The sequence below is a fragment of the Bombus huntii genome, chromosome 5, assembly GCF_024542735.1.
Source record: "Bombus huntii isolate Logan2020A chromosome 5, iyBomHunt1.1, whole genome shotgun sequence".
Taxonomy (NCBI): Eukaryota; Metazoa; Arthropoda; class Insecta; order Hymenoptera; family Apidae; genus Bombus; species Bombus huntii.
In genome coordinates this window covers 17,787,114-17,806,447 of record NC_066242.1, presented here as the reverse complement: position 1 = coordinate 17,806,447, position 19,334 = coordinate 17,787,114, and the positions used below count along the sequence as shown (strand labels likewise).

Below are 19,334 nucleotides of genomic sequence, written 5' to 3'. Positions count from 1 at the left end.
TTCCGAAACTGAGAAATATATCGATGTAAATCTCGTTTTGCGCGTGTATTTGACGAAAGAATTCCGTAACTTCGCCCGTTCTTGCACGTGAAAATACAAGAGAAGCCGATAGGTCCCGTTAAAGTTGAGAGGTTCGTCGGATTCTGAATAATTGCGCGCGAGGTCGTGCTACCTGTTCTTGTATTTATGATATTTTACGGACAAACTTCGTTAGCTGGTGATCTCTAGATTCGACCTTGAGGCGTGAAAGGAAATATGGCGGTTGGAGAATGCATGTACGGTTATTATGTGTGCATGCAGACGGGTCGTGCATGTCAAAACGTAGGCAGGTCGATCTAGCGCCGCAATTTCCTGCTGTTAGCGAGCCGTGGACTTTACGGCACTCCCATCTCGAACGAGCGATATTAAAGACGCTCTTAGAAAGAAGTTTGCTCGATGGCAAGAACGACCACGTCGTTGAAGAAATTAATGTAATTTATAAGAAAGAAATTTATTCCTTGATGTAAAAGCCGGTTTGCCACCGTATGGAAAGGATACGACAATCTGTGGTTTCTAACGAGATAAAAGACGGCAAGAAACGCCGGCATGAAATAGGCTGTTGAACTCGATTCGAATTTATTCTTTTCCTTTCTCATCCTGCAATTGGCGATTTACTTCGTCAACGTATTAAGCGCGGATCGGCCATAGCCGTAAAAACGAAAAGATTAAGATATACGGCGAAAGAAAGTCGAATATACCGTAAATAACGTGAACGTTGCTTTGACTTTTAAAATTCTAACGAAATAAAATAAGTTACAACAACGTTATATTCGAGAAATTAATTAAATTCATTATTCGGTCCTTCCGATAATGCAAAACTTATCGCAACTCGTTTCGGATTGTTCCATGTTTCACGACGAAGCAAGTTTTGTCCAAAGGATCGTGCATTCCCGATAAAGTGGAAACAGACTATGACGAAATGTCCGTATGGAACGAGTGCTGACAATGAGTCATCAGATGTGTAATAAGAACGGTGTTGTGCTTGTGTATTGCAATTTAATTTCGAGTGACTAATCGTATCTGCAGACGCAAGGGGAATATTATCGCATCGAAACGAGCGAAAAATTACTATCTCGAAAGTCTTTCCGCCAGTACAGGTTGAAGTCCTCGAGTCAAATTAAAAAATTATTTAGACGATATTTATCGATCTAATCGTAAGATTCCGAGGGATTACATCGATATTTCTATCGAGTAAAAGTAGCTTCGTAAAAACATCGAACGGCATTCGCAGAATCAATCACGAGGATCGTTTCGTTCGGAATCGTTAAGAGAACGATCGTCGGAACGAATCATTTGCAACTAATAACGTAAACACTCCATATATTCACGTATGTACGTACGAAGCTATTACCATTGAATTGCATTTAATATCACATCGCTGTAATGTCGGAGACGACGTTTCTTTCGAATAGCCGTTTTCTCATGGCAATGCTATAACCACGAGGATGTGGGTTTCATTAAGGGGTAATAACGCTCGACCTGCAATCAAATAGCACGATAAACGTGGATGCGCGTCCGACGCACAATCGAGGAACGACTTTCAAAGAAGATATGACTTCAAGGATCGGTTTGACTCCCTCGAAACGCAATTTTATTCAAGTAGCGAATAATTACAGGTTAAGCGACCCTATCTTTTCTGTATCTAACGAGTAGCAGGAAAGGATTATTTAAATTTCGTCCTTGTTATCCTTACTATTACGTTATAATTTGAAAGAAACGTGAAATTTTGTTTTTAAGCGTAAAGCTTAATACTTTAAAGAAATTCGTTGATAAATGCGAAAGATTGGTTTGTTTGCGATCTAATTTTATTAATTCGAAAAATAGAACGTCGCCGAGTTAATCGTTTTAAAATGATTTTGTAACGAAATCTCTCGCCACTACGTTTTAAAGCTCGTACCTCGCGAGAATTTCGTTGCAACTTTCTGACAATTTCCGGATGGTCGAGACGTTACTCATCGTCCGACTCACGGGTAAAGCTCGAGAAAAAGAAAGTTGTAAGTATCGTCGAAGACGTCGAACAAAATGCGCCAGATGATCCTTTCTTATTTCCTTAGTCATCGTCGATCCGATTCGGGAACCTGTTTTTGTCCAGTCGTCGTTTCGTTAGTTGATCTAGTCGACTCTAAATTTCTCTCTGAAAACATTCTGTAATTGACATTTTGATAAATTCAACGGCAAACAAATTAGAACGTAACACCTAGTAGACTTGACACGCGTGTACAGAGAGTAAATGATCGAGAGCACGATATTCACGCGTATAACTTGATTTAGAATTCATTGATATCGAAACGATGGCGTTGATGGTTTTTTATTAGCGAATCAATGAACGAGCGTAATTTAATCGACGAATCCAAGCATCGTAGACACACGACAGTTTTAAATAAGTCTCGCGTCGATCAATCCGTGCAACCTACGCATAGATTTATTTATATTTTATCAAGAATATTTATATTTCATTTCCCATTAATTACATCGTAATACGATGTCTCCCGTATACGCGTTGAAGCTTCGTTCGTGCAATTAAACGAAGATTAAACGTATTCTCTCAAGAGGCGCGAATTTATACAACATCGAAGTTCGATAAATTCAATAGGAAAGAATGGGCAAGCTATTTATCCATTTTATGGCATCGTTGTCACGTCCAGCGATATTATCTTCTGCTGCTAAATAATCAAACCAACGAAAAAGTTCGCATCGAAAGAGACGCCAGTAAAATTCATCGCCTTCTCGTCACGTGAGCGACATAATACGATGTCGCGTGACCACTTATCGATTCTCTTCGAAACGATTATCTGTTTGGAGCTCAGGGACCAGCACGTGGATGTCATCTTGCGTGAATCGAACCTCATCGCGACGATTCACTTGGCCCGTTGCGATTCTAACTCTCTCGTAAGCCTATTAGCAGGCTAAGCAAACAGCCTGAGTAATCCGATTGGATCAAGAGTGCTCGCTTTCGCACGTTTTAACCATTAGTCCGGTCCTCGTGCGCGATCGCCATCTCCATATGGAAAAAAGCGTCCTCGAGTTTGGTTGCCACGCGGTTCGATTATTTTCATAGCGGTCCACGAACTGGTTCATCATCGTGCGCAGTGGTTACAGCTGCGAGAGCTTCGTTATTGTTGCACGAACAGGGATCTATCGTCGAGAGCAAGGATCGTTGGAAGTACGTGACAATATTTGCTTGGTCGTGGAACGCGTTTCTGCAAACCACGCATGAGATGCGATCAAATATCGCGTTCTGGATTTTCGAACGAATAAACGTTGTCGTAATATCATGGATGGAAGTTTCGTCATTCGAGGAATAACAATTTTATTTCGTTTCTCATCCAAAATGAGAACAGATTACGTATAATTTTTTAGATTCGTTTTTAAGTTTTCGTACCGTACGATAAATGCTGGTTCGTGTGTCTCCAATTTGAATATATTTCGTAGGTCGAATCTATGCAAGAAAATTCTGCTTACCCTATCCTTTGTATCATCTTCCTGTCGATTATAATTTGTCTTGTTGGGACAATTTTCTAGAAGATAGATAGGTTTGTCAGTAGGAAATCGCTTATCAACGTTGATAGATCATGGGAGTTTTGAATTCCACGTGCGTGAAATTTAAAGCCTCGTAAGCCTTGGACAGAACGTCTTGGCCAAAGCAACGCGCAATATACACGTAGTATATTTCGACCGATAAAATCTTTATGAAAAGCGAAGAGCATTTGGCTTTCGTAAAAAGAAAAATAGATTCGTAACAACGCGATATTTATACGAACAGCGGATAAATATCCCAACAGTTCTATAAACTTCGACAAAATTCTATAGATTGAACGTTCAACGAATAATTCGAAGATGATCTTATTACGTCGATTACTAATAACGATTACGTCAAATTCGTCCCTAACATTTCTGCATTGACGGCACGAGTTAATTTTCGCTCTACATTCCCATTCATTCCCCATATCCGCCACCATTCGCAACTCGAGGAACCATGGATCCCGAGGTGCGATATCACTCGGGGCTGATACTTTTTCTGTTCGATTGGTCGGATAAACGGCGACACTGTGAAAAGGTGGAATTAAAAGGCGGTCGTTCGCTTGGGAATCCCCGTGCTCCGCGTCGTATTCACAGTCGAGAACGAGTTATTTACGATATAGCAACGGGGATGACGCTCTGATGATCTCGTCGATACATGTTATCTGGTTCACATGGATCGTGTAACATCGAGTTAACGCGTTTCCGTATTTTTAATGCGAGATAAGATCATCGCGTTATCTCTATCGAGAAGCTAACGTCGTTTCTACGTTTGGTCGATCACCGACAAAAATTGAACGCGACGAGTAACATCTCACGACTGAAATACGAACAAAGGTGAACGATCCGAGGATGTTAAGCGATAAATGTTCCCAACGTTTCCTTTCTTTGCTTGATCTTGCGATACGTCTTATCGATTGGTATTACCACTTCCAAAATTTGTTAGATTTTTACATAGCTCGTAATAGTAAGTAGGTAACCATAGTTTATATCGTAATACTATTAGGTGGCTCGAAAAGTTTCTTTCGTTCTATAAGGAAATAACGGACGAACAACATTTTCCGTTTTATGTTATTTTATCGGATAACGTACGATCCATTTTGTTCTATCAAAATAAAGATCTTAGGTCAGATTAGGTTTCGTGTTCGTATAAAGATGCATCGTTGTAAAAGACGGGTCTGTAAAAGAAAGACACTTTTCGGACAACCTAACATTTAACGAAGAGAACAAAAAATGTTTCTCTCCGACGATAGAACAGTGGCTGCTCAATTTCTTTGCTAAAAGCACAGATTGTATTACAAGAGTAATACGTTTATATATAGAAACGTCGGAATAGAGTTGCGTCAAAGTGCTTTCGTTGGTAAGCGATTCCGACGAAAATTAAGTTGAACGAAACAATTGAATGAAACAAGAAAGTGCCTCTATTTACTTGTACGCGATATACGTCTGTTTCGCATCGTATCGATCGATTCGTCGATAAAATAAGAACGCGCATATGTATCGCTTATCGAAAATTTCTTTCACACGGTGGGTAAGCGCACATAAACTCCTGTGGGAACGTCTAACCAAGACACACAGTACCGTGCAGACGTCTTATCGTTAGACCATGTTGCTGTTCTTCTACTTATTTCAAAACATTCCATCTATTTTCATATTGATCTATCGTGGGAATTCGAATCGTTCGAACTGTATTCGGCTACATAATTGTTTACTAGATGCACGTAGCTCAAATAAGCTATTTGCCACCTTTTCTCGAAGAATACTACTTGCAGAAAAAATTGTTTAAATAATCTACGGTGTATATAGCAGTCCTTTCGATAAAAAACGATCAAATCTCGAACGATTTCTCGAAGAAGTTCTTTTTTTCACTGTGACAAAAATATGTTCCTTTTTAGCGATAAAACGTACTCTTTGTCTTGCACGGAAAGGATAATCGAGTTGAGGCACCTTATCCTTTTAAGGACTAATCGACGCTCGATTTGTACGAACAACTTTTGTTTACCTTTGCGACGGAGAGACGCAAAGCGGGTTGCAAAACGAAAAGAAACGGAGGGATCGAAAAGAGAGGGAAACGGAACGGAGAGAAGATTTTCTCAACCTATGTCGATCCTTGGGTTCGTTGGCCGGTTCTTAGGGGTGTCGATTTAGGAGGGTAAATTCGCGGCTCCGTACTAGGGGAGAGTTCGTCGAGGGTTCTGATATAAAAGATTCGTTGGGAACCGAGGCGAAGATTCGATCACAGGCCATTGTACGACTTGGACTCTGTTCGCCGCCGTTGCCAGACACTGGCTGGCTTCTATTTTTCTCAAGGCCCACCGTTAAACGACTCATCAGGCAAACGAAGCAAAGTGCTCGACCTCTGGGAATATTCGCCGATCTTCGGAAACGCCATAGTCGGTGCAGGGGACGCGCGATATTAAAAGTCTAAGATACGACGGTTGGAGAATGCATCTACGGTTGGATATGGAGAAGATCGTCCAACTTCTTCCTTAACCGATTCGATTCCTAGATCTTTTGGATGTTTGTCGAGCGTATTCTGCGAGGAATCGTGGACTGCTTATGCTTAGGAAAAAATAGAAACTCCCCTCTCTGTCTGTCTGTCTGTCTGTCTGTCTGTCTGTCTGTCTGTCTGTCTGTCTGTCTCTGTCTCTCTCTCTCTCTCTCTTTCTCTCTTTCTCTCTGTCTGTCGGAGTAAACAAAAGGAATAGAACGATGCTTCGGTCCGCGTTCAATTAGTAATTAGGAAATATCGGTGGAAAATTGGACGCATGTATATACCACAGAAAATTGGTCAGAAAAAATGGCCGTTGCTGAGATATATGCTAGAAATGTTTCGCAATTTGTATCTTGCTTTTCCTGCGGCACATTTTCAAGCCTTTACTCGTGTTCTCTCCTTTCTTTTCTGTTTGCTCGTGCGATTGTGTTCCGTGTATTTTTCTGGGTCTCTTTTGATACGTCGTGGGGGAAAATGGAAAAAATAGTCGAGAAGGTGAAACGAATCTCTGTTCAGTTTTCATCTCGTTGATCGATCTTTGGTCGATCGCAGAATACTAATTGTCCTTTTTTTCATATTATTGCAGAAACGCGAGAGGTCACCGGGAAAAAGAATGGACCGACTTCGACGAAGTTTCCGCGATAGCTTTCGGCGGCGAAAAGATCCCCACGTGCCGGAATCGAGTAAACCTCATCAATGGCAGGCAGACGAAACGGCTGTCCGTTCAGCTACCTGCGCTTTCCACGTTAAGGTACTACAATCGACGGTTTATTATCGCTCTAAGAACCAATCCTTTCATTTTAAATGGACATCTTCTATTCCAAAAAGCATCTTTAATATCAGACAAAGCCGCGTATTTTGCTTTATTAACGGATCTACTGACTAGACTCGACATTTACTCCGCCAAACTTACGTACGTGTAACATGGATTACGACTTCGACCGTTTGAAAGAAAACGCTTTCCGACGTCGAATGCACGGAAACTTGCGAACGCGTATATAGTCGAAAATCTGGCAGCCAACAACCGTAAAATTGGCACGTATCCAGATAATCGATACTCGAATAACAAGTGTTCCATTATGCTTTCCCTCGATGACGTATAGTTTCATCCATTTCGATAGACCATCTCTACATTTTCGAGATGTTACTTCGAAATGATATCGTCGCTTTTTCTATCGTATTAAAACGTCTTTGAATTTCAATATAAAAATTGTGCGACTATAGTTTAGCTCTGATTTCTATTATATTCTTGCAAATCACCCTTTATCCGTCAAACGCCATTCTCTTCGTACGTATCGATTGATCCTATCGATTTTGAATGTACAGTACCTGGGATGTGTGGAGGTGTTCGAGTCAAGGGGTATGCAAGTATGCGAGGAAGCTTTAAAAGTACTTAGGGTACGTAACACAAAATCTTTTAATAAAATTCCAATATCTTCCGTATAAAGAAACTACTTGGCTGGTTGGATTAAAAACGATTAAAACGATTCTTTGCATAATAAAATTCTTGCAGAACTCGAGGCGGCGACCGGTACGCGCAGTGCTACACGTATCAGGGGACGGTTTGCGGGTCGTTGAAGATGAGACAAAAGGACTGATCGTCGACCAGACGATAGAGAAAGTTTCCTTTTGTGCTCCGGATCGAAATCACGAGAAGGGGTTCAGCTACATTTGTAGAGACGGCACGACCAGACGCTGGATGTGCCACGGGTTTTTGGCGTTGAAAGAGTCGGTACGTGTCGCTGACGCGTTTCCTAGGAAATTTCGTTAACTTTCTTTCTGGTTACGTTTTGTTACGTTTTTTCCAAATGTAAAACATTTTGAAATTGCAAGTTAACGCGTTATAAAATTGGAAGAAAAATAGTTTCAACCATCTATCTCGTTTATTTGAAAGATATCTTTTAGGAAATTACAAAAGAAAGTAATATTATCGTGCGAGTTTCGCCGATTACGAGTCAACGCTTATTATTCACCGTGTTCTTACAGGGAGAGCGTTTGAGTCATGCAGTGGGTTGCGCTTTTGCCGCGTGCCTGGAAAGAAAGCAACGGAGGGACAAGGAATGCGGCGTCACGATGACGTTCGATTCAAAAACTTCAACCTTCACGAGGAGTGGCAGTTTCAGGCAGCCATCCCTAACCGAACGATTGCAGGACTCGCGCGAACGCGCCGTAGGTCAGTCACTCGTCTTCTTCGCATTTTCTTCGCAATTTTCTAACGATATTTCTACAAATACATGTAATTTCTTTGATTGACTCGATGTAATCGTACAATACCGAAAATTAAACGAAATCATAAACAATTCTCGCCTGAGAAAGATGTTATGGAAATAAAACGAGTATATAGATATAGGTATAATACGTTTCTAACGATCACTGATTCCATCGCAGATGTACCTCCCATAAAACAAGTCTACAACCCTTTCGCGATCGAGAGACCGCACGCTACTCCCTCGATGCTCGAACGACAAGGTTCCTTCCGCGGTTTTACGCAACTGAACCAAGCATCGCCGTTCAAAAGACAGCTTAGTTTACGGATCAACGATCTTCCTAGTAATCTTGAGCGCACACGTAGCCACAGTCTGGAACCGACGGATTTGTCACGGATGCCATCTGCTATCTCTCACATTGTACCTTTGAAGCCACCAGGTAAGCTTTTTAATATAATTTCCAGTAAAGAAGCGATCACGCAGATACGTACGACCATCTTGTCCGATAGAATCGTGTATTTTTGAATATATAACGAATATACGCGATATATATATATAGCACCATACATACGTACATATATATTATATTCACGTGCAACGTGTGCAATACCGCGATAGTACATTTGATAAGCTGGCATTCAAAAAGAGGATTACGATGTATAAAAGACAGACTGGAGATATCAAAGTATCGTGAAACGTTTATGAAATCCGCGGATTCGTCGTAAATTGAATAATAAATATGTCGAATAATATTCCCATAAAGTATCTAGTACAGATAAAGTCTTGTAATTATATGTTAACTATAAGATTATTTTAAGATATCGTAGGATCTTTGGTTCGATCGTAAAGATGTTCTATCAAGTCGTTTTCTTCCATGTGCTGCATATATATTAACATATTTAAGCCACTGCCAACATCGAATAATATACTTCTTCATTTTTGCAATAGAATTCGAAGGATATGACGAAGGTCATTATTCCCTAATTCTGTTAATTGTCCATATTGCCTGATCCTCCTTTGATGTTCTTGAATGGTGCTCGTTTTCTCCCTTGTGTTCAAATATACCAGTGTACCTATAGGATATGTTATTCATAGTTCAACGAGTTGAGCGAGTAGACGAAACGAGAAGAGAATTCAAACGTTCTTCGCGATACCGACGATCCTGTAGTTTTCTAAATGTCTCCGTTTTAAGAAGTACCTCCTTGCATTCAATTTTCTTTTCTCAAATCGTAGTTCGTTTTTACACACGATATAAAAATACGATGACTCGGCATTTACACGTTTGTACTATTTTACGAAATAGACGAAGAAAATATTAGATATTAAGCAATCGTAGATAGATTATATTTTTTTTTCTTTTCAAATAAATTGCATTTTCTATTTTCACGATAATGGATCTGTTTTCTGCTTGTACTCGTACTTTCTTGAAAGAAAATTATTTTTGGTAAGTCACGATTCCGTTTATATGTTGCACAGCTCACGAAATTATCTCGTTATCTTCTTCTATAATTCTGCATTCGGTTCGCTCAGTTCATGAAATATTACAAATCTGTAATTGTCCGAACTATCCGTTTGTTAACATCTTGTATATCACTGTTGGACGCTTAACACGTGTTCACGTGTCTGCAGCATGCGTTCTGTAGTTTCAAGCACCAGTTCGAAGCACCAAATTCTAGTATGTTAGCAATGTTTATTATTTTGAGTATTCGATGTATTAAAATACCGTTCTTATTTTTACAGTTAGTCCAATACCTGAAATATCGCCTGCGGGCCAGGACAGCGTTTCAGCGATGTGTCAGCAACTTTCACAAGGGCTTTCGCTTCTCTCGAGCAGCGATGACTTTGGACCAATCCCTGCGCAGAGCAGTACAAGCACTGTTGCTAAGCAGCTCTTCACTAGCACTACGATTAATAATACTCCATTAGGTATATCGCAAATTTGCCATGGAAAATGTAACGCAACTTTTTTTATCGTATACGTAGCGTTGGTAAAAAAATTCAATCGATTTTTACGTTATTTATTACTTAAGAAAAATAACTTTGTATTTTATCACATCACGAAACGTTATATCGTCTTACAGTGACGAGCAGTAACTCCTTAGACGAATTGAAACTGCAAAACGGTCCGAGTCTGAACAACAACAACAACAACAACAATAACGACAAAAACGACGATCTCAGTAATTTGAACCATGTTGGACCCAGCTGGCAAGAAGCTCCATCGCCTGTTTTAGCTTCGAATCACAGGCTTACGCCCATCCTGAACAAAACCAGTAATCTCAGTCCTATCCTTTCAAGAACCAACGCGCCCACACCGATAATTATGAGCACTCCCGCACCCACCTCCACCGTTGGTGTCTTTGGAACACCACCCTCGGCCAGTCCAGCTTTTAGTACGGCGTCTACGTCTTCCTTAGGGAACGTGTCCACGCCAGCTGTGAATAGATCACCGATTCCCGTGGCTTCAGTGATGATTTCGAAGACAAACTCACCTACCACCAGCGTGGCATCCGTATCTCCGGCTTTGTCTGGCAGTATTGTTAACGACACTAGCCAGATTAGCCAAACCTCAGTACCTAATACTATTTCCACATCAGCGGTAAGCAATTTTGAATTGTCAAGAGACGCGGATTTGTACTTTGTAGGAATTATCGATTACCTTCTTTCTCTACATTTCGAACAGTTTGTGTCAAGGAGAGAAATGCCGACGATGCGAATTAGATTCTTGAGCGTATCGATAATTGTCGCTAGACTACTGTAGGATCGTTATAGAATTTCCAACTTCGAGTCGGCAAATAACGGAATTTCACAACGTTCTTCTATCGTTCCAGGTCCAACCTGTTTCAACGACAGCCGCGTTGCCCAAACCAGAGCAATGGTTAGGCAGTATAACCAGCTCGGTGCCACCCTCAGTGCAATCTCCTTCTCAAGGACAAACGAGTCCTCGACGAGCGCCACCGCTGCACGCGAGAGCCCTGTCGCTCGGTTCGGCCGCGATGGGACAGGCCACCAGGTCCGGTCCTTCGGATCCGTTTGACGCGGAATGGGCTGAGATCGCGGCGAGAAACCTGCGACAATCGAGCACGACGAACCCCTTCATAATGCCAAACGCGACTCAAGCGTTCCAGGTGCAATTGTAGCGCCAGGAGTTCATCAATAGCGTTGTCAAGTACTTCCGCTCTAACACATAGTGACGACTCCATGTCCGTTCGCGCTTCGACCTCTCGCACGACCGAAAGTATTACACGTGAAACGCGTCAAACGTCGATGAAACCGCGAAGTTTTCTCGAATGAAGTTTCCGGTCGGGCGACACGGTCCAAGCATCGTGCGATGTAACGAGAAACCTCGAGGAATCGAGGAGGAGCGGGAGCCGGAGAATATACGTATCGATCTCGAAGAGATATGTTTAGTAGCAATGACGATAAACAGCAAATCAGCACAAAACACGTACCCGTAAAAAAAAAAAACGATGTTTTTTAGACATTAGTAGATTACGCACATATAGCCTCGATAACCTCGAATTTGGATACGAAAGAGAAGAGACAGGGAAAGGAGGTAAATTAAAATTGCGTCTTTTGGGACCACGCGTTCAATCGCGTTGGTGAAGTGAACGTGGATTTATTTAAATAAGAGATTCGGGTCGATCGATCGACCTGGATCGCACGATACTGTTTTTAGATGTCATCGCACCTTATTCGTGAAGGAAGCTAGATTATGTCGCTGGTATCGATAACTTAAATGTCTATCACGAAAGTACTTAATAAAACGAGGTGTACAATAATCTTGAGTAGTTTAGACTGAATACGGTTACCGTCGTTATGCATGATGAAGCGAAATTTCCACGCACCCAAGATTATGCTGCACCAATCTGATGTTTCGTCGAAAATAACAGTAAAAGAGAAAAAAGAAAAAAAACAAAAAAACATATATAACGTAAAAGTTACGAGAAATATAACGTGAAAACACGATGCTAGTAGCTTACAGTTAGTCCGACCGCGGGTTCACGTGTCGAACGTGACTCGACAGAAAAGTTATTTTTCTTTTCGAACGGTCGATGGCCGCGAATGAAAAATTCTGTCGAACTTACCCAGCTCGAAATATCAGGAATTGACAAGTTTTCTTAATTACGAGCAAGGAAAATTTTAGATAGGAGAATAAATAGAGATAAAGACAGAAAAGAAATATATCGACGTATACCGTCCCTGGTGATCGATTTAGGGCCAGTCGGGATTTTCAGTAGATCTCATTTCTCGAATAACATTGATAGACACGAGCGTACGTATTTGTTAATTACTAAGATGTCATACTCGATTTGGCCGGGCTTTGAATATTTTTGAAGTCTGTGACGGATTAGGCCTCGAGACACGATGCTGCAAGGAATGAATTGATATATATACATCGTCTACGTATTTGGTAATAATTTAGGCAACCAAGGACAATTTTCGATTCGCGATATGGCGTTGCAGTCGAGTAAAAATAAAATTTCTGTACGTGGCCCTACGTAATCCGATAACCAGGCGTTGTAAAACGACTGACGCGACTGAGTAGCAAAATGACGGACTGTGATATACACGGAGGTGTGGCCAGTACTTAAAGACGAGGATGGGGTCGAGCGGCTGTCGTAAACTTTGCTCGATGAATTGCGAATTTCCCGTCTGGAACGTAAGCAAGCGTTTACGAGCTTGGGTAGCGCAGAGTCTATCGTTCTCTAGCCGGCAGAATTAACTAGACGAGTCCTAAACACACGCATATACAACTTAGTGTACTTAAGAGAAAAGATTAGATGTTAAAAAATTTCTAGAGTCAGTACTTACGTTCCACGCTATCGTTGTCTAATATCGTACGTACGAGCGGGTCGAAGCACTCCAATGATCGTGTTAACATTAAAAGCTTAATACGGACAAGCGTTGCAACATCGTTGTGATTTTGTGTAGCTGTGACGCAGGAAAGAATCGTAAGTTTCACAGATTTCCAAAAAAATTCTTAAGATGAAATTTAGTCAATGATATTCTATGAAATCGCGTACTGTCACTGCTACAGAATCACGACGACGATGCATAATCTGTCTGCGTATGGCACTACAGACATTGTCTGCACACATGTTCCAAATATCTGCGGGTAACCGAAAGTTCTGCCAGACACAAAGTTGCAACATCTTCTAGCAATGTGGTATACGATAACGATAAATGTAAAATGTTTGCATAGAATGTCTGTAAGTGACGCCATTAGATGACGATTCACGCAACTAGAACGCGAAAGGTGCTTCCGCTTGAAACAAAATGAAAAGAAACCGCACAGAGAAAAATTAGAGCGACATAAAAGAACAAGAGCTAAAATATTCACGAAAGTCGTTTCACGAGCCAACACGAGAGCAACGATATACGGATATACGGAGTCGCGTTCCAACGTGAATTTATAATAAGAATATAACACTACGGATTGTTACATAGTTATGTCGGTTGTTGAACAATTACGGAGACACGTGAACGCTCTCCACATCCTATATAAAGATAAACACGGGGTTACTATCGCGTCTTGAAGCTTGTCTCCATTTCGGTTTACGTTCCAACTTTTCGTTCCTCCAAGTGTATTGATCCACGATGATTCAATCCCTTGCCATGTGTGCAGTAAGGACTACAACTGTGTTCGTTGTTTCTAACAAAAGTTCTAGAGATACTAATTCCCGAGAATTAGTTTGACAAAGGCTTAAGTAGTAAGGTTATGGAGGGAAGGTTAGGTAAGAAAATGACAGATAACGAGATTCGTAAAATACATTCGAGTTGCAATTTACAAGGCTTGCTGCTTATAGAGCGAGATCTTTTACTCGTGTAAAACAGCGACGACAGTCGCTACATCTGACGGCACTTAGTTACTTACTATTTGATGGAAATACGTACGTCGCAATTCGTTGAACTTATCCTAAGAATTGTCCCTGAAATTTTCCTCGGCCGTAAAGAGTCGAGAGCACGATATTACAAAAACCATACACCATACGTAACATCATGGCGAGGGATTTACATCGAACAGGGGTAAAACGAGGTGGGCCAATAACTAGAATGATCTCTCGTGATTGACGAGAAAGAGGGTACGTGTTCGATCGTCGTTTCGACGAATCGTGTGTGTGCATTGTATATAAATAGTAGTTATTTAAAAGAGAAGAGAGTGATAACAAGAGAAACGGAGAGGGCGAGGGAGAGGAAGTAAAATTGAACAGGCGAAGAGAGAAAAAGGAGAAAATGAGCGAGTGAAAGTATGTGTGTAAGAATACGAGAAGAAAATGTTCACCGAGCCGGCGATGATCCTAACGCAAATAGAAACAACGTTCTTCGTTGCCGAGGTTTCGTTCAGTTATGATTGTAAGTTATCCTTGTAAATAGTTCGGTAGCGTTTCTCAGCACAAATCGCGTTGCTTCTACAGTTTAGGAATACTTTGTATTTAATAACGTCAAAATATGGTCTGTTCGGAACGAATTATAACCTAAAAACTATTTTTTCTTTTTTCTTTTTTTTTTTTTTTTTTTTTTTTTTGCTTATCACTCAACGTCGTAAGCTATCGACATTGTTATCGTTCTAACGCGTGTTTAATTCCGCCACGGTCTTCGAATTTAAAGATTAGCGCCGATTCAAATATAAAATAAAAGCCCAAGTGGACGGAAGGACGTTAGATTTCGAATTTTAAGTTTCATCAGTGGCTAAACGAAACGATGGGTGTTATTTTCGTTCGCTCGAGAGATCGACCGATTCTGAACAGACTGTACCGCGACATGATGAAACGGAACACGTAATCGACGCTCGTCATATGGAGGAATCCAGTCCGATATCGTTCTCGATCGTTTGACGAGGTTTCAGCTTGATCTTTTGAGCCACCTTCTGTCCGTCCGGTAAATCAAAAGCAACAAAAGTAAAAAACGAACGAGTATCGACACAAAAGGGAAGATAAAGAATAGAACAAAAGAATATGAAATAAAACGAAAACAAGAAAGGAGAGGAACGATTATCGAGTTGGCATAAGCGCGAACCAATCGCCAGGTACTTATCGCGAAACTCGTATAGAAGACACGCGTGGAAGAGAGAAGGAACGTCGATTGATCCATGTACTTAAATATTATACAAATACAACTTGTTCTTCTTTTGTTTTCATATTTCTTTTCGTCGTTTTTCATTTGGAAATGAACTTGGTAAACCCTCGTTCGGATTAGTCGAGTTACCTGAACCCAAATAATTCGACTAATCCGAAGGAAGGCTCGGTCAATGAACCGATGCCAATGACATCGTGAATGTTTGTTTCCATTGACGTAGCTCCGGATTTTTGAAGTTTCTTCGAAGAACGAGCTACAGGGAATCGCGTATACAATATCGATTCGTTATATAATATCGTCGCCTTAAGTACTTATTGTTTTCTCTTCTCCTCTGTTTTTTATGTTTTCTTTTGCCCTCTATATCGACGTACGCTTATCATTCGTTCGGATTTTCGATCTTTCGTTTACTTCGAAAAAGGTAAATACACGAAATAAATTAATTTATTATAAAGTGGAAAGTAAGGACTAAAACGTCGGGTTCCTGCGTGTCGTTCTCTCCGACCGAGACTAGCGAATTTGTGATTGGTTAAATCGTCGAATGCGAGGGCAGTGAAACACTGGGATAAGGAAAGAAGAAATAAAAAAAGGAAATAATATACGAACAGGTGCACTGCGTGCCAAATTTGAGGAAAGTGGAATCGCGATGTCTGTAAATTCTTTCGACAGGACATCGTACACGCTTCCGTGGTTGTGTTGTACATAGTGTCGCCGATCGATTCCTGGATCAATGTACGACTGCGTGTATATTTCGTGAAAGTATCCTTGTTCGTTTTACAATGTATCTGCCTCTGTAAAGATATGATTTATTATAATATCTGTTGTGATTACCAAACTGTCTTCTTTCATCGTCTATTTCTATCCCTTCTATCTTTATCTCTTTTCGAAACAGAAAACAGAAGAAATTGTTATTCAAGCACGTACGAATCTCTCGTTCTTCTTTTGACCAAAATCCCATCTACGAAACCATGTTCAGTTTGAACTACATAACCTACAAAATTTTAATACAACTTTTATCTCTCCACTTTCTCTATTCGCTGCCTCGAATTTATCGATTTATTTAATATACTCTTTCGACGTCCAAGTGCAATATAAAACTAAAACTCGTTGTTTCGGCATAGCAATAATAATAGCGGCGAATCGATAACAGAGAAAAATGTCAACGACGTTGGAAGACGCGCTATGCAGGTATCCACCCAGCTACCCATCGCGCTGTGAGTCTAGAAAAACCTGTTTCTCAACGTGTCCACCGTGTCCAAATATTCAGCCACCGACGAATGGCACGTCTTCGGTTCATTTTCAAGTTACCTACACTCGCAACGGGTATGTTGATGAAACATTAACTTCGAAAGGAATATACGAAGATACGATGATCACGGATTTCTTTCCACAGCCTCAAGTATTCGCCTTGCTATTATCCGCGATCGATATGCTGTCCACCACCAGAGATAGCACCACCGAAAGTAGCCCCTTGTTACGCGAGATTGTTCGATTCTCGTGGAAGACCAATTTGTTTATACTTTTAATAAATTATTCTTTCGATATACGTAGAGAGCGATTTTCTATATCTGTCTATATTTTGGTCATTCCTCTTAACTATATTGTTACGTTATTGTTACTAGACGGGAACCAGATATCCGCTCATCCTTACTGCGTACCCTCAATCCTCTTAAGGATCCATCGTAAATCTCAGTAATTTGCTAGCTAAGACCGAACCTTATAAGACCTTCAAACCGTACAAATCTTTGTTTCTAAATCATTTTTTAAAGATTATCGTCTATTACGGCTTGACACGGGAAAGTTAATATCTCAGTAATTTGCTAGCTAAGGTCCTTCAGACCGAACAAATATCTTTGTTCCTAAATCTTTTTCTAAAGACTATCGTCTGTTACGGCTTGACACGGGAAAGTTAATTTTTCTCACGTACGATGCTTCCCATTAGCAACTTTCTATCGAGGGCGGCTAAGACCCTTCCTAGTCCATCAACCTTCGTTTATCCAATCGGAAGCAACGTATACTGCTCTCACTTTCCTGACCAAAATGTCATGAACAAATCCGATAATCCCGTGCGCTGGACACACCCGTTATTAGCTTTCCTCCGACACAGCATCGTCACTGTACCTTGCTTATTCTTCAACGTTAGAATAGTCGACAAGTCATTAAGGGGTTACTCCCCTTAAATCAATCATTTACTTAACGTATACATACTCAACAGTGTACCTCATAAATGTTAGAAATATAACCTTACAACCCTGTTAATCGCAGCGTTATAGTATCTTAACCATCCCTGTTATCTTAACGGAAATCAGGGGATCGATCGACTCGTGGTGTCGATTATTATAATCGTAACGGGAATTTACGACTCCCGTTGACGTGTTTCCTCGCGATTGCGTCTCCCCGCGAAAATACATACAGGGTGGTTGGTAACTGGTGGTACAAGCGGAAAGGGGGTGATTCTACGCGAAAAAAGAGGTCGAAAATATAGAATAAAAATTTTTTTTTTCATTTTTCCATCTACAGACAACGATCTACAGTGAGATCCGTTATAACGAGACGCGATAAAGTGGACGCGTACCGAGCGAAAATTCAAAGTCGATTTTCTCGAAAACAAAGCCTTGAACGAAAAATTTGTATTCTATATTTTCGACTTCTTTTTTCGCGTAGAATCACCCCCTTTCCGCTTGTACCACCAGTTACCAACCACCCTGTATATCTTTTCACGAAACTTCGAAAACAATAAAGAACAATTTGCTGTTACTTCGTGTCAGATAATTGGAGCGTATTCTACCTATCAAGCCCGCTATATCCGACAGAAAATTAACAGAACTCTTTCGTAATTCTTATAGTTTTTGTAGCGAACGCGACTTTAAACGTCGAGAAGAAAGGAGAGATTTCGTAGTTAGCCATGTTACTTTCAAGTAAAAAATCAAACAATCGAGCATACGTGTGAACATATTCGTTTAGTTATGTCAAAGAGGAAAAACAGAAGAAACGTAATCGATTCGAAGCAAATATACACAGATCTGCGTAAATTCTCCTTGTATCGAACAAATCCGATGAAAATTTGTTAGGCAATGCCGTCGATAAATCTCTAAGTCACGCGAAGCTGTTATTTCCTTTTTCGACAATTTATATCTAAAGATGCTGTAGGAAACAATCTCGATTTTCGTAGAAATAAATTCTCCGGATAAACATGTCTTGTCGCGAAGAAAAAAGGCGCACCAGCACTCTGCCTCCACCGTGTTATCATTGCAAGCCTCCGCCGTTCTGTTGTCCGAAATACGGCTGTCCACCTCCTCAGCAATACCCACCGCTAAAATGTCGTTGTCCTCGTCCGTGTCCACCTTTCGTACGTTTTAAAATGCTTACAATTTTTATTAACGAGACTGGATTTAACGTTAACCTTCTTACATATTTTACAAAACTTTCATTCTTCCTTCGATACGATAGAATTCTTCCTGTAGCTTTCTAAAATAAATTTTTACAATTTTCAACGACGAACGCGTTTTGTTTCGCTTCTAGGTATGTAGACAACGTCCAGAACCACCACAGAAACCACCCGCGCTGTACGTGGTTGACTGCTTGCCACCTCCTTGCCCAGAGCTACCTCAATGTCCAGCACCAAAAATAGAACCACCACCATCCTGCGTACGATACTGTATTCGTTGCACGTGCGATGGCTCGACTTACTCTCCGCTTTATTTCTCCGACCTACCAAAGTGTGAAATTTCTTCCTGTGCAAAATGCTGCTGACTGTCGAGCTTAAAGATCATACTGTATTTCGTACTTTTAATTCTTGTATCGTATAGATTATTAAAAAGCTGAGACTTTTTTGATAGCGTGTCATATATTGCGATCAAATTAATTCTATTTGGTTAAATAAATTGCGCGACTTTTGAAGGAGCGTTGATAGCAATGTTTAGTTTAATTCAATTGCTCGCTGTATATCTGCGTAATTACGATATCTGTATAACTTGCAATTTTGAGACCTATAGAAA

General features: G+C 40.6%; 2 protein-coding genes across 5 annotated transcripts in view; both read left to right on the top strand.

Moving 5' to 3' along the window:
* Positions 1-15,402, top strand: part of LOC126865713 (protein numb) — a 59,103-nt gene extending 43,701 nt beyond the window's left edge. For 3 of the 4 annotated variants that reach the window (XM_050618547.1, XM_050618546.1, XM_050618544.1), the window contains 9 exons: positions 6,639-6,803; positions 7,379-7,450; positions 7,566-7,784; positions 8,039-8,225; positions 8,441-8,698; positions 9,208-9,228; positions 10,000-10,185; positions 10,341-10,858; positions 11,091-15,402. In XM_050618547.1, coding sequence (XP_050474504.1) covers positions 6,666-6,803; positions 7,379-7,450; positions 7,566-7,784; positions 8,039-8,225; positions 8,441-8,698; positions 9,208-9,228; positions 10,000-10,185; positions 10,341-10,858; positions 11,091-11,399 — 1,908 coding nt within the window. In that variant the 5' untranslated portion in view covers positions 6,639-6,665 and the 3' untranslated portion in view covers positions 11,400-15,402. The remainder of the gene's footprint in view (positions 1-6,638; positions 6,804-7,378; positions 7,451-7,565; positions 7,785-8,038; positions 8,226-8,440; positions 8,699-9,207; positions 9,229-9,999; positions 10,186-10,340; positions 10,859-11,090) is intronic. The other variant, XM_050618545.1, reaches the window with a different exon arrangement.
* A 143-nt stretch (positions 15,403-15,545) lies between these two features.
* Positions 15,546-19,092, top strand: LOC126865725 (small proline-rich protein 2D-like). The gene is made up of 3 exons (XM_050618568.1): positions 15,546-16,659; positions 16,730-18,685; positions 18,859-19,092. Exons 2-3 carry the CDS (start codon positions 18,530-18,532, stop codon positions 19,087-19,089), a joined length of 387 nt encoding a protein of 128 aa, XP_050474525.1. The 5' UTR covers positions 15,546-16,659; positions 16,730-18,529; the 3' UTR covers positions 19,090-19,092.
* Positions 19,093-19,334: the final 242 nt, after the last annotated feature.

Coding starts and splice junctions, on each gene's coding strand:
- LOC126865725 (XM_050618568.1), top strand. CDS start 18,530: ATGTCTTGTCGCGAAGAAAAAAGGCGCACCAGCACTCTGCCTCCACCG. Junction 18,686..18,858: donor CTCGTCCGTGTCCACCTTTC/GTACGTTTTAAA, acceptor TTTCGCTTCTAG/GTATGTAGACAACGTCCAGA.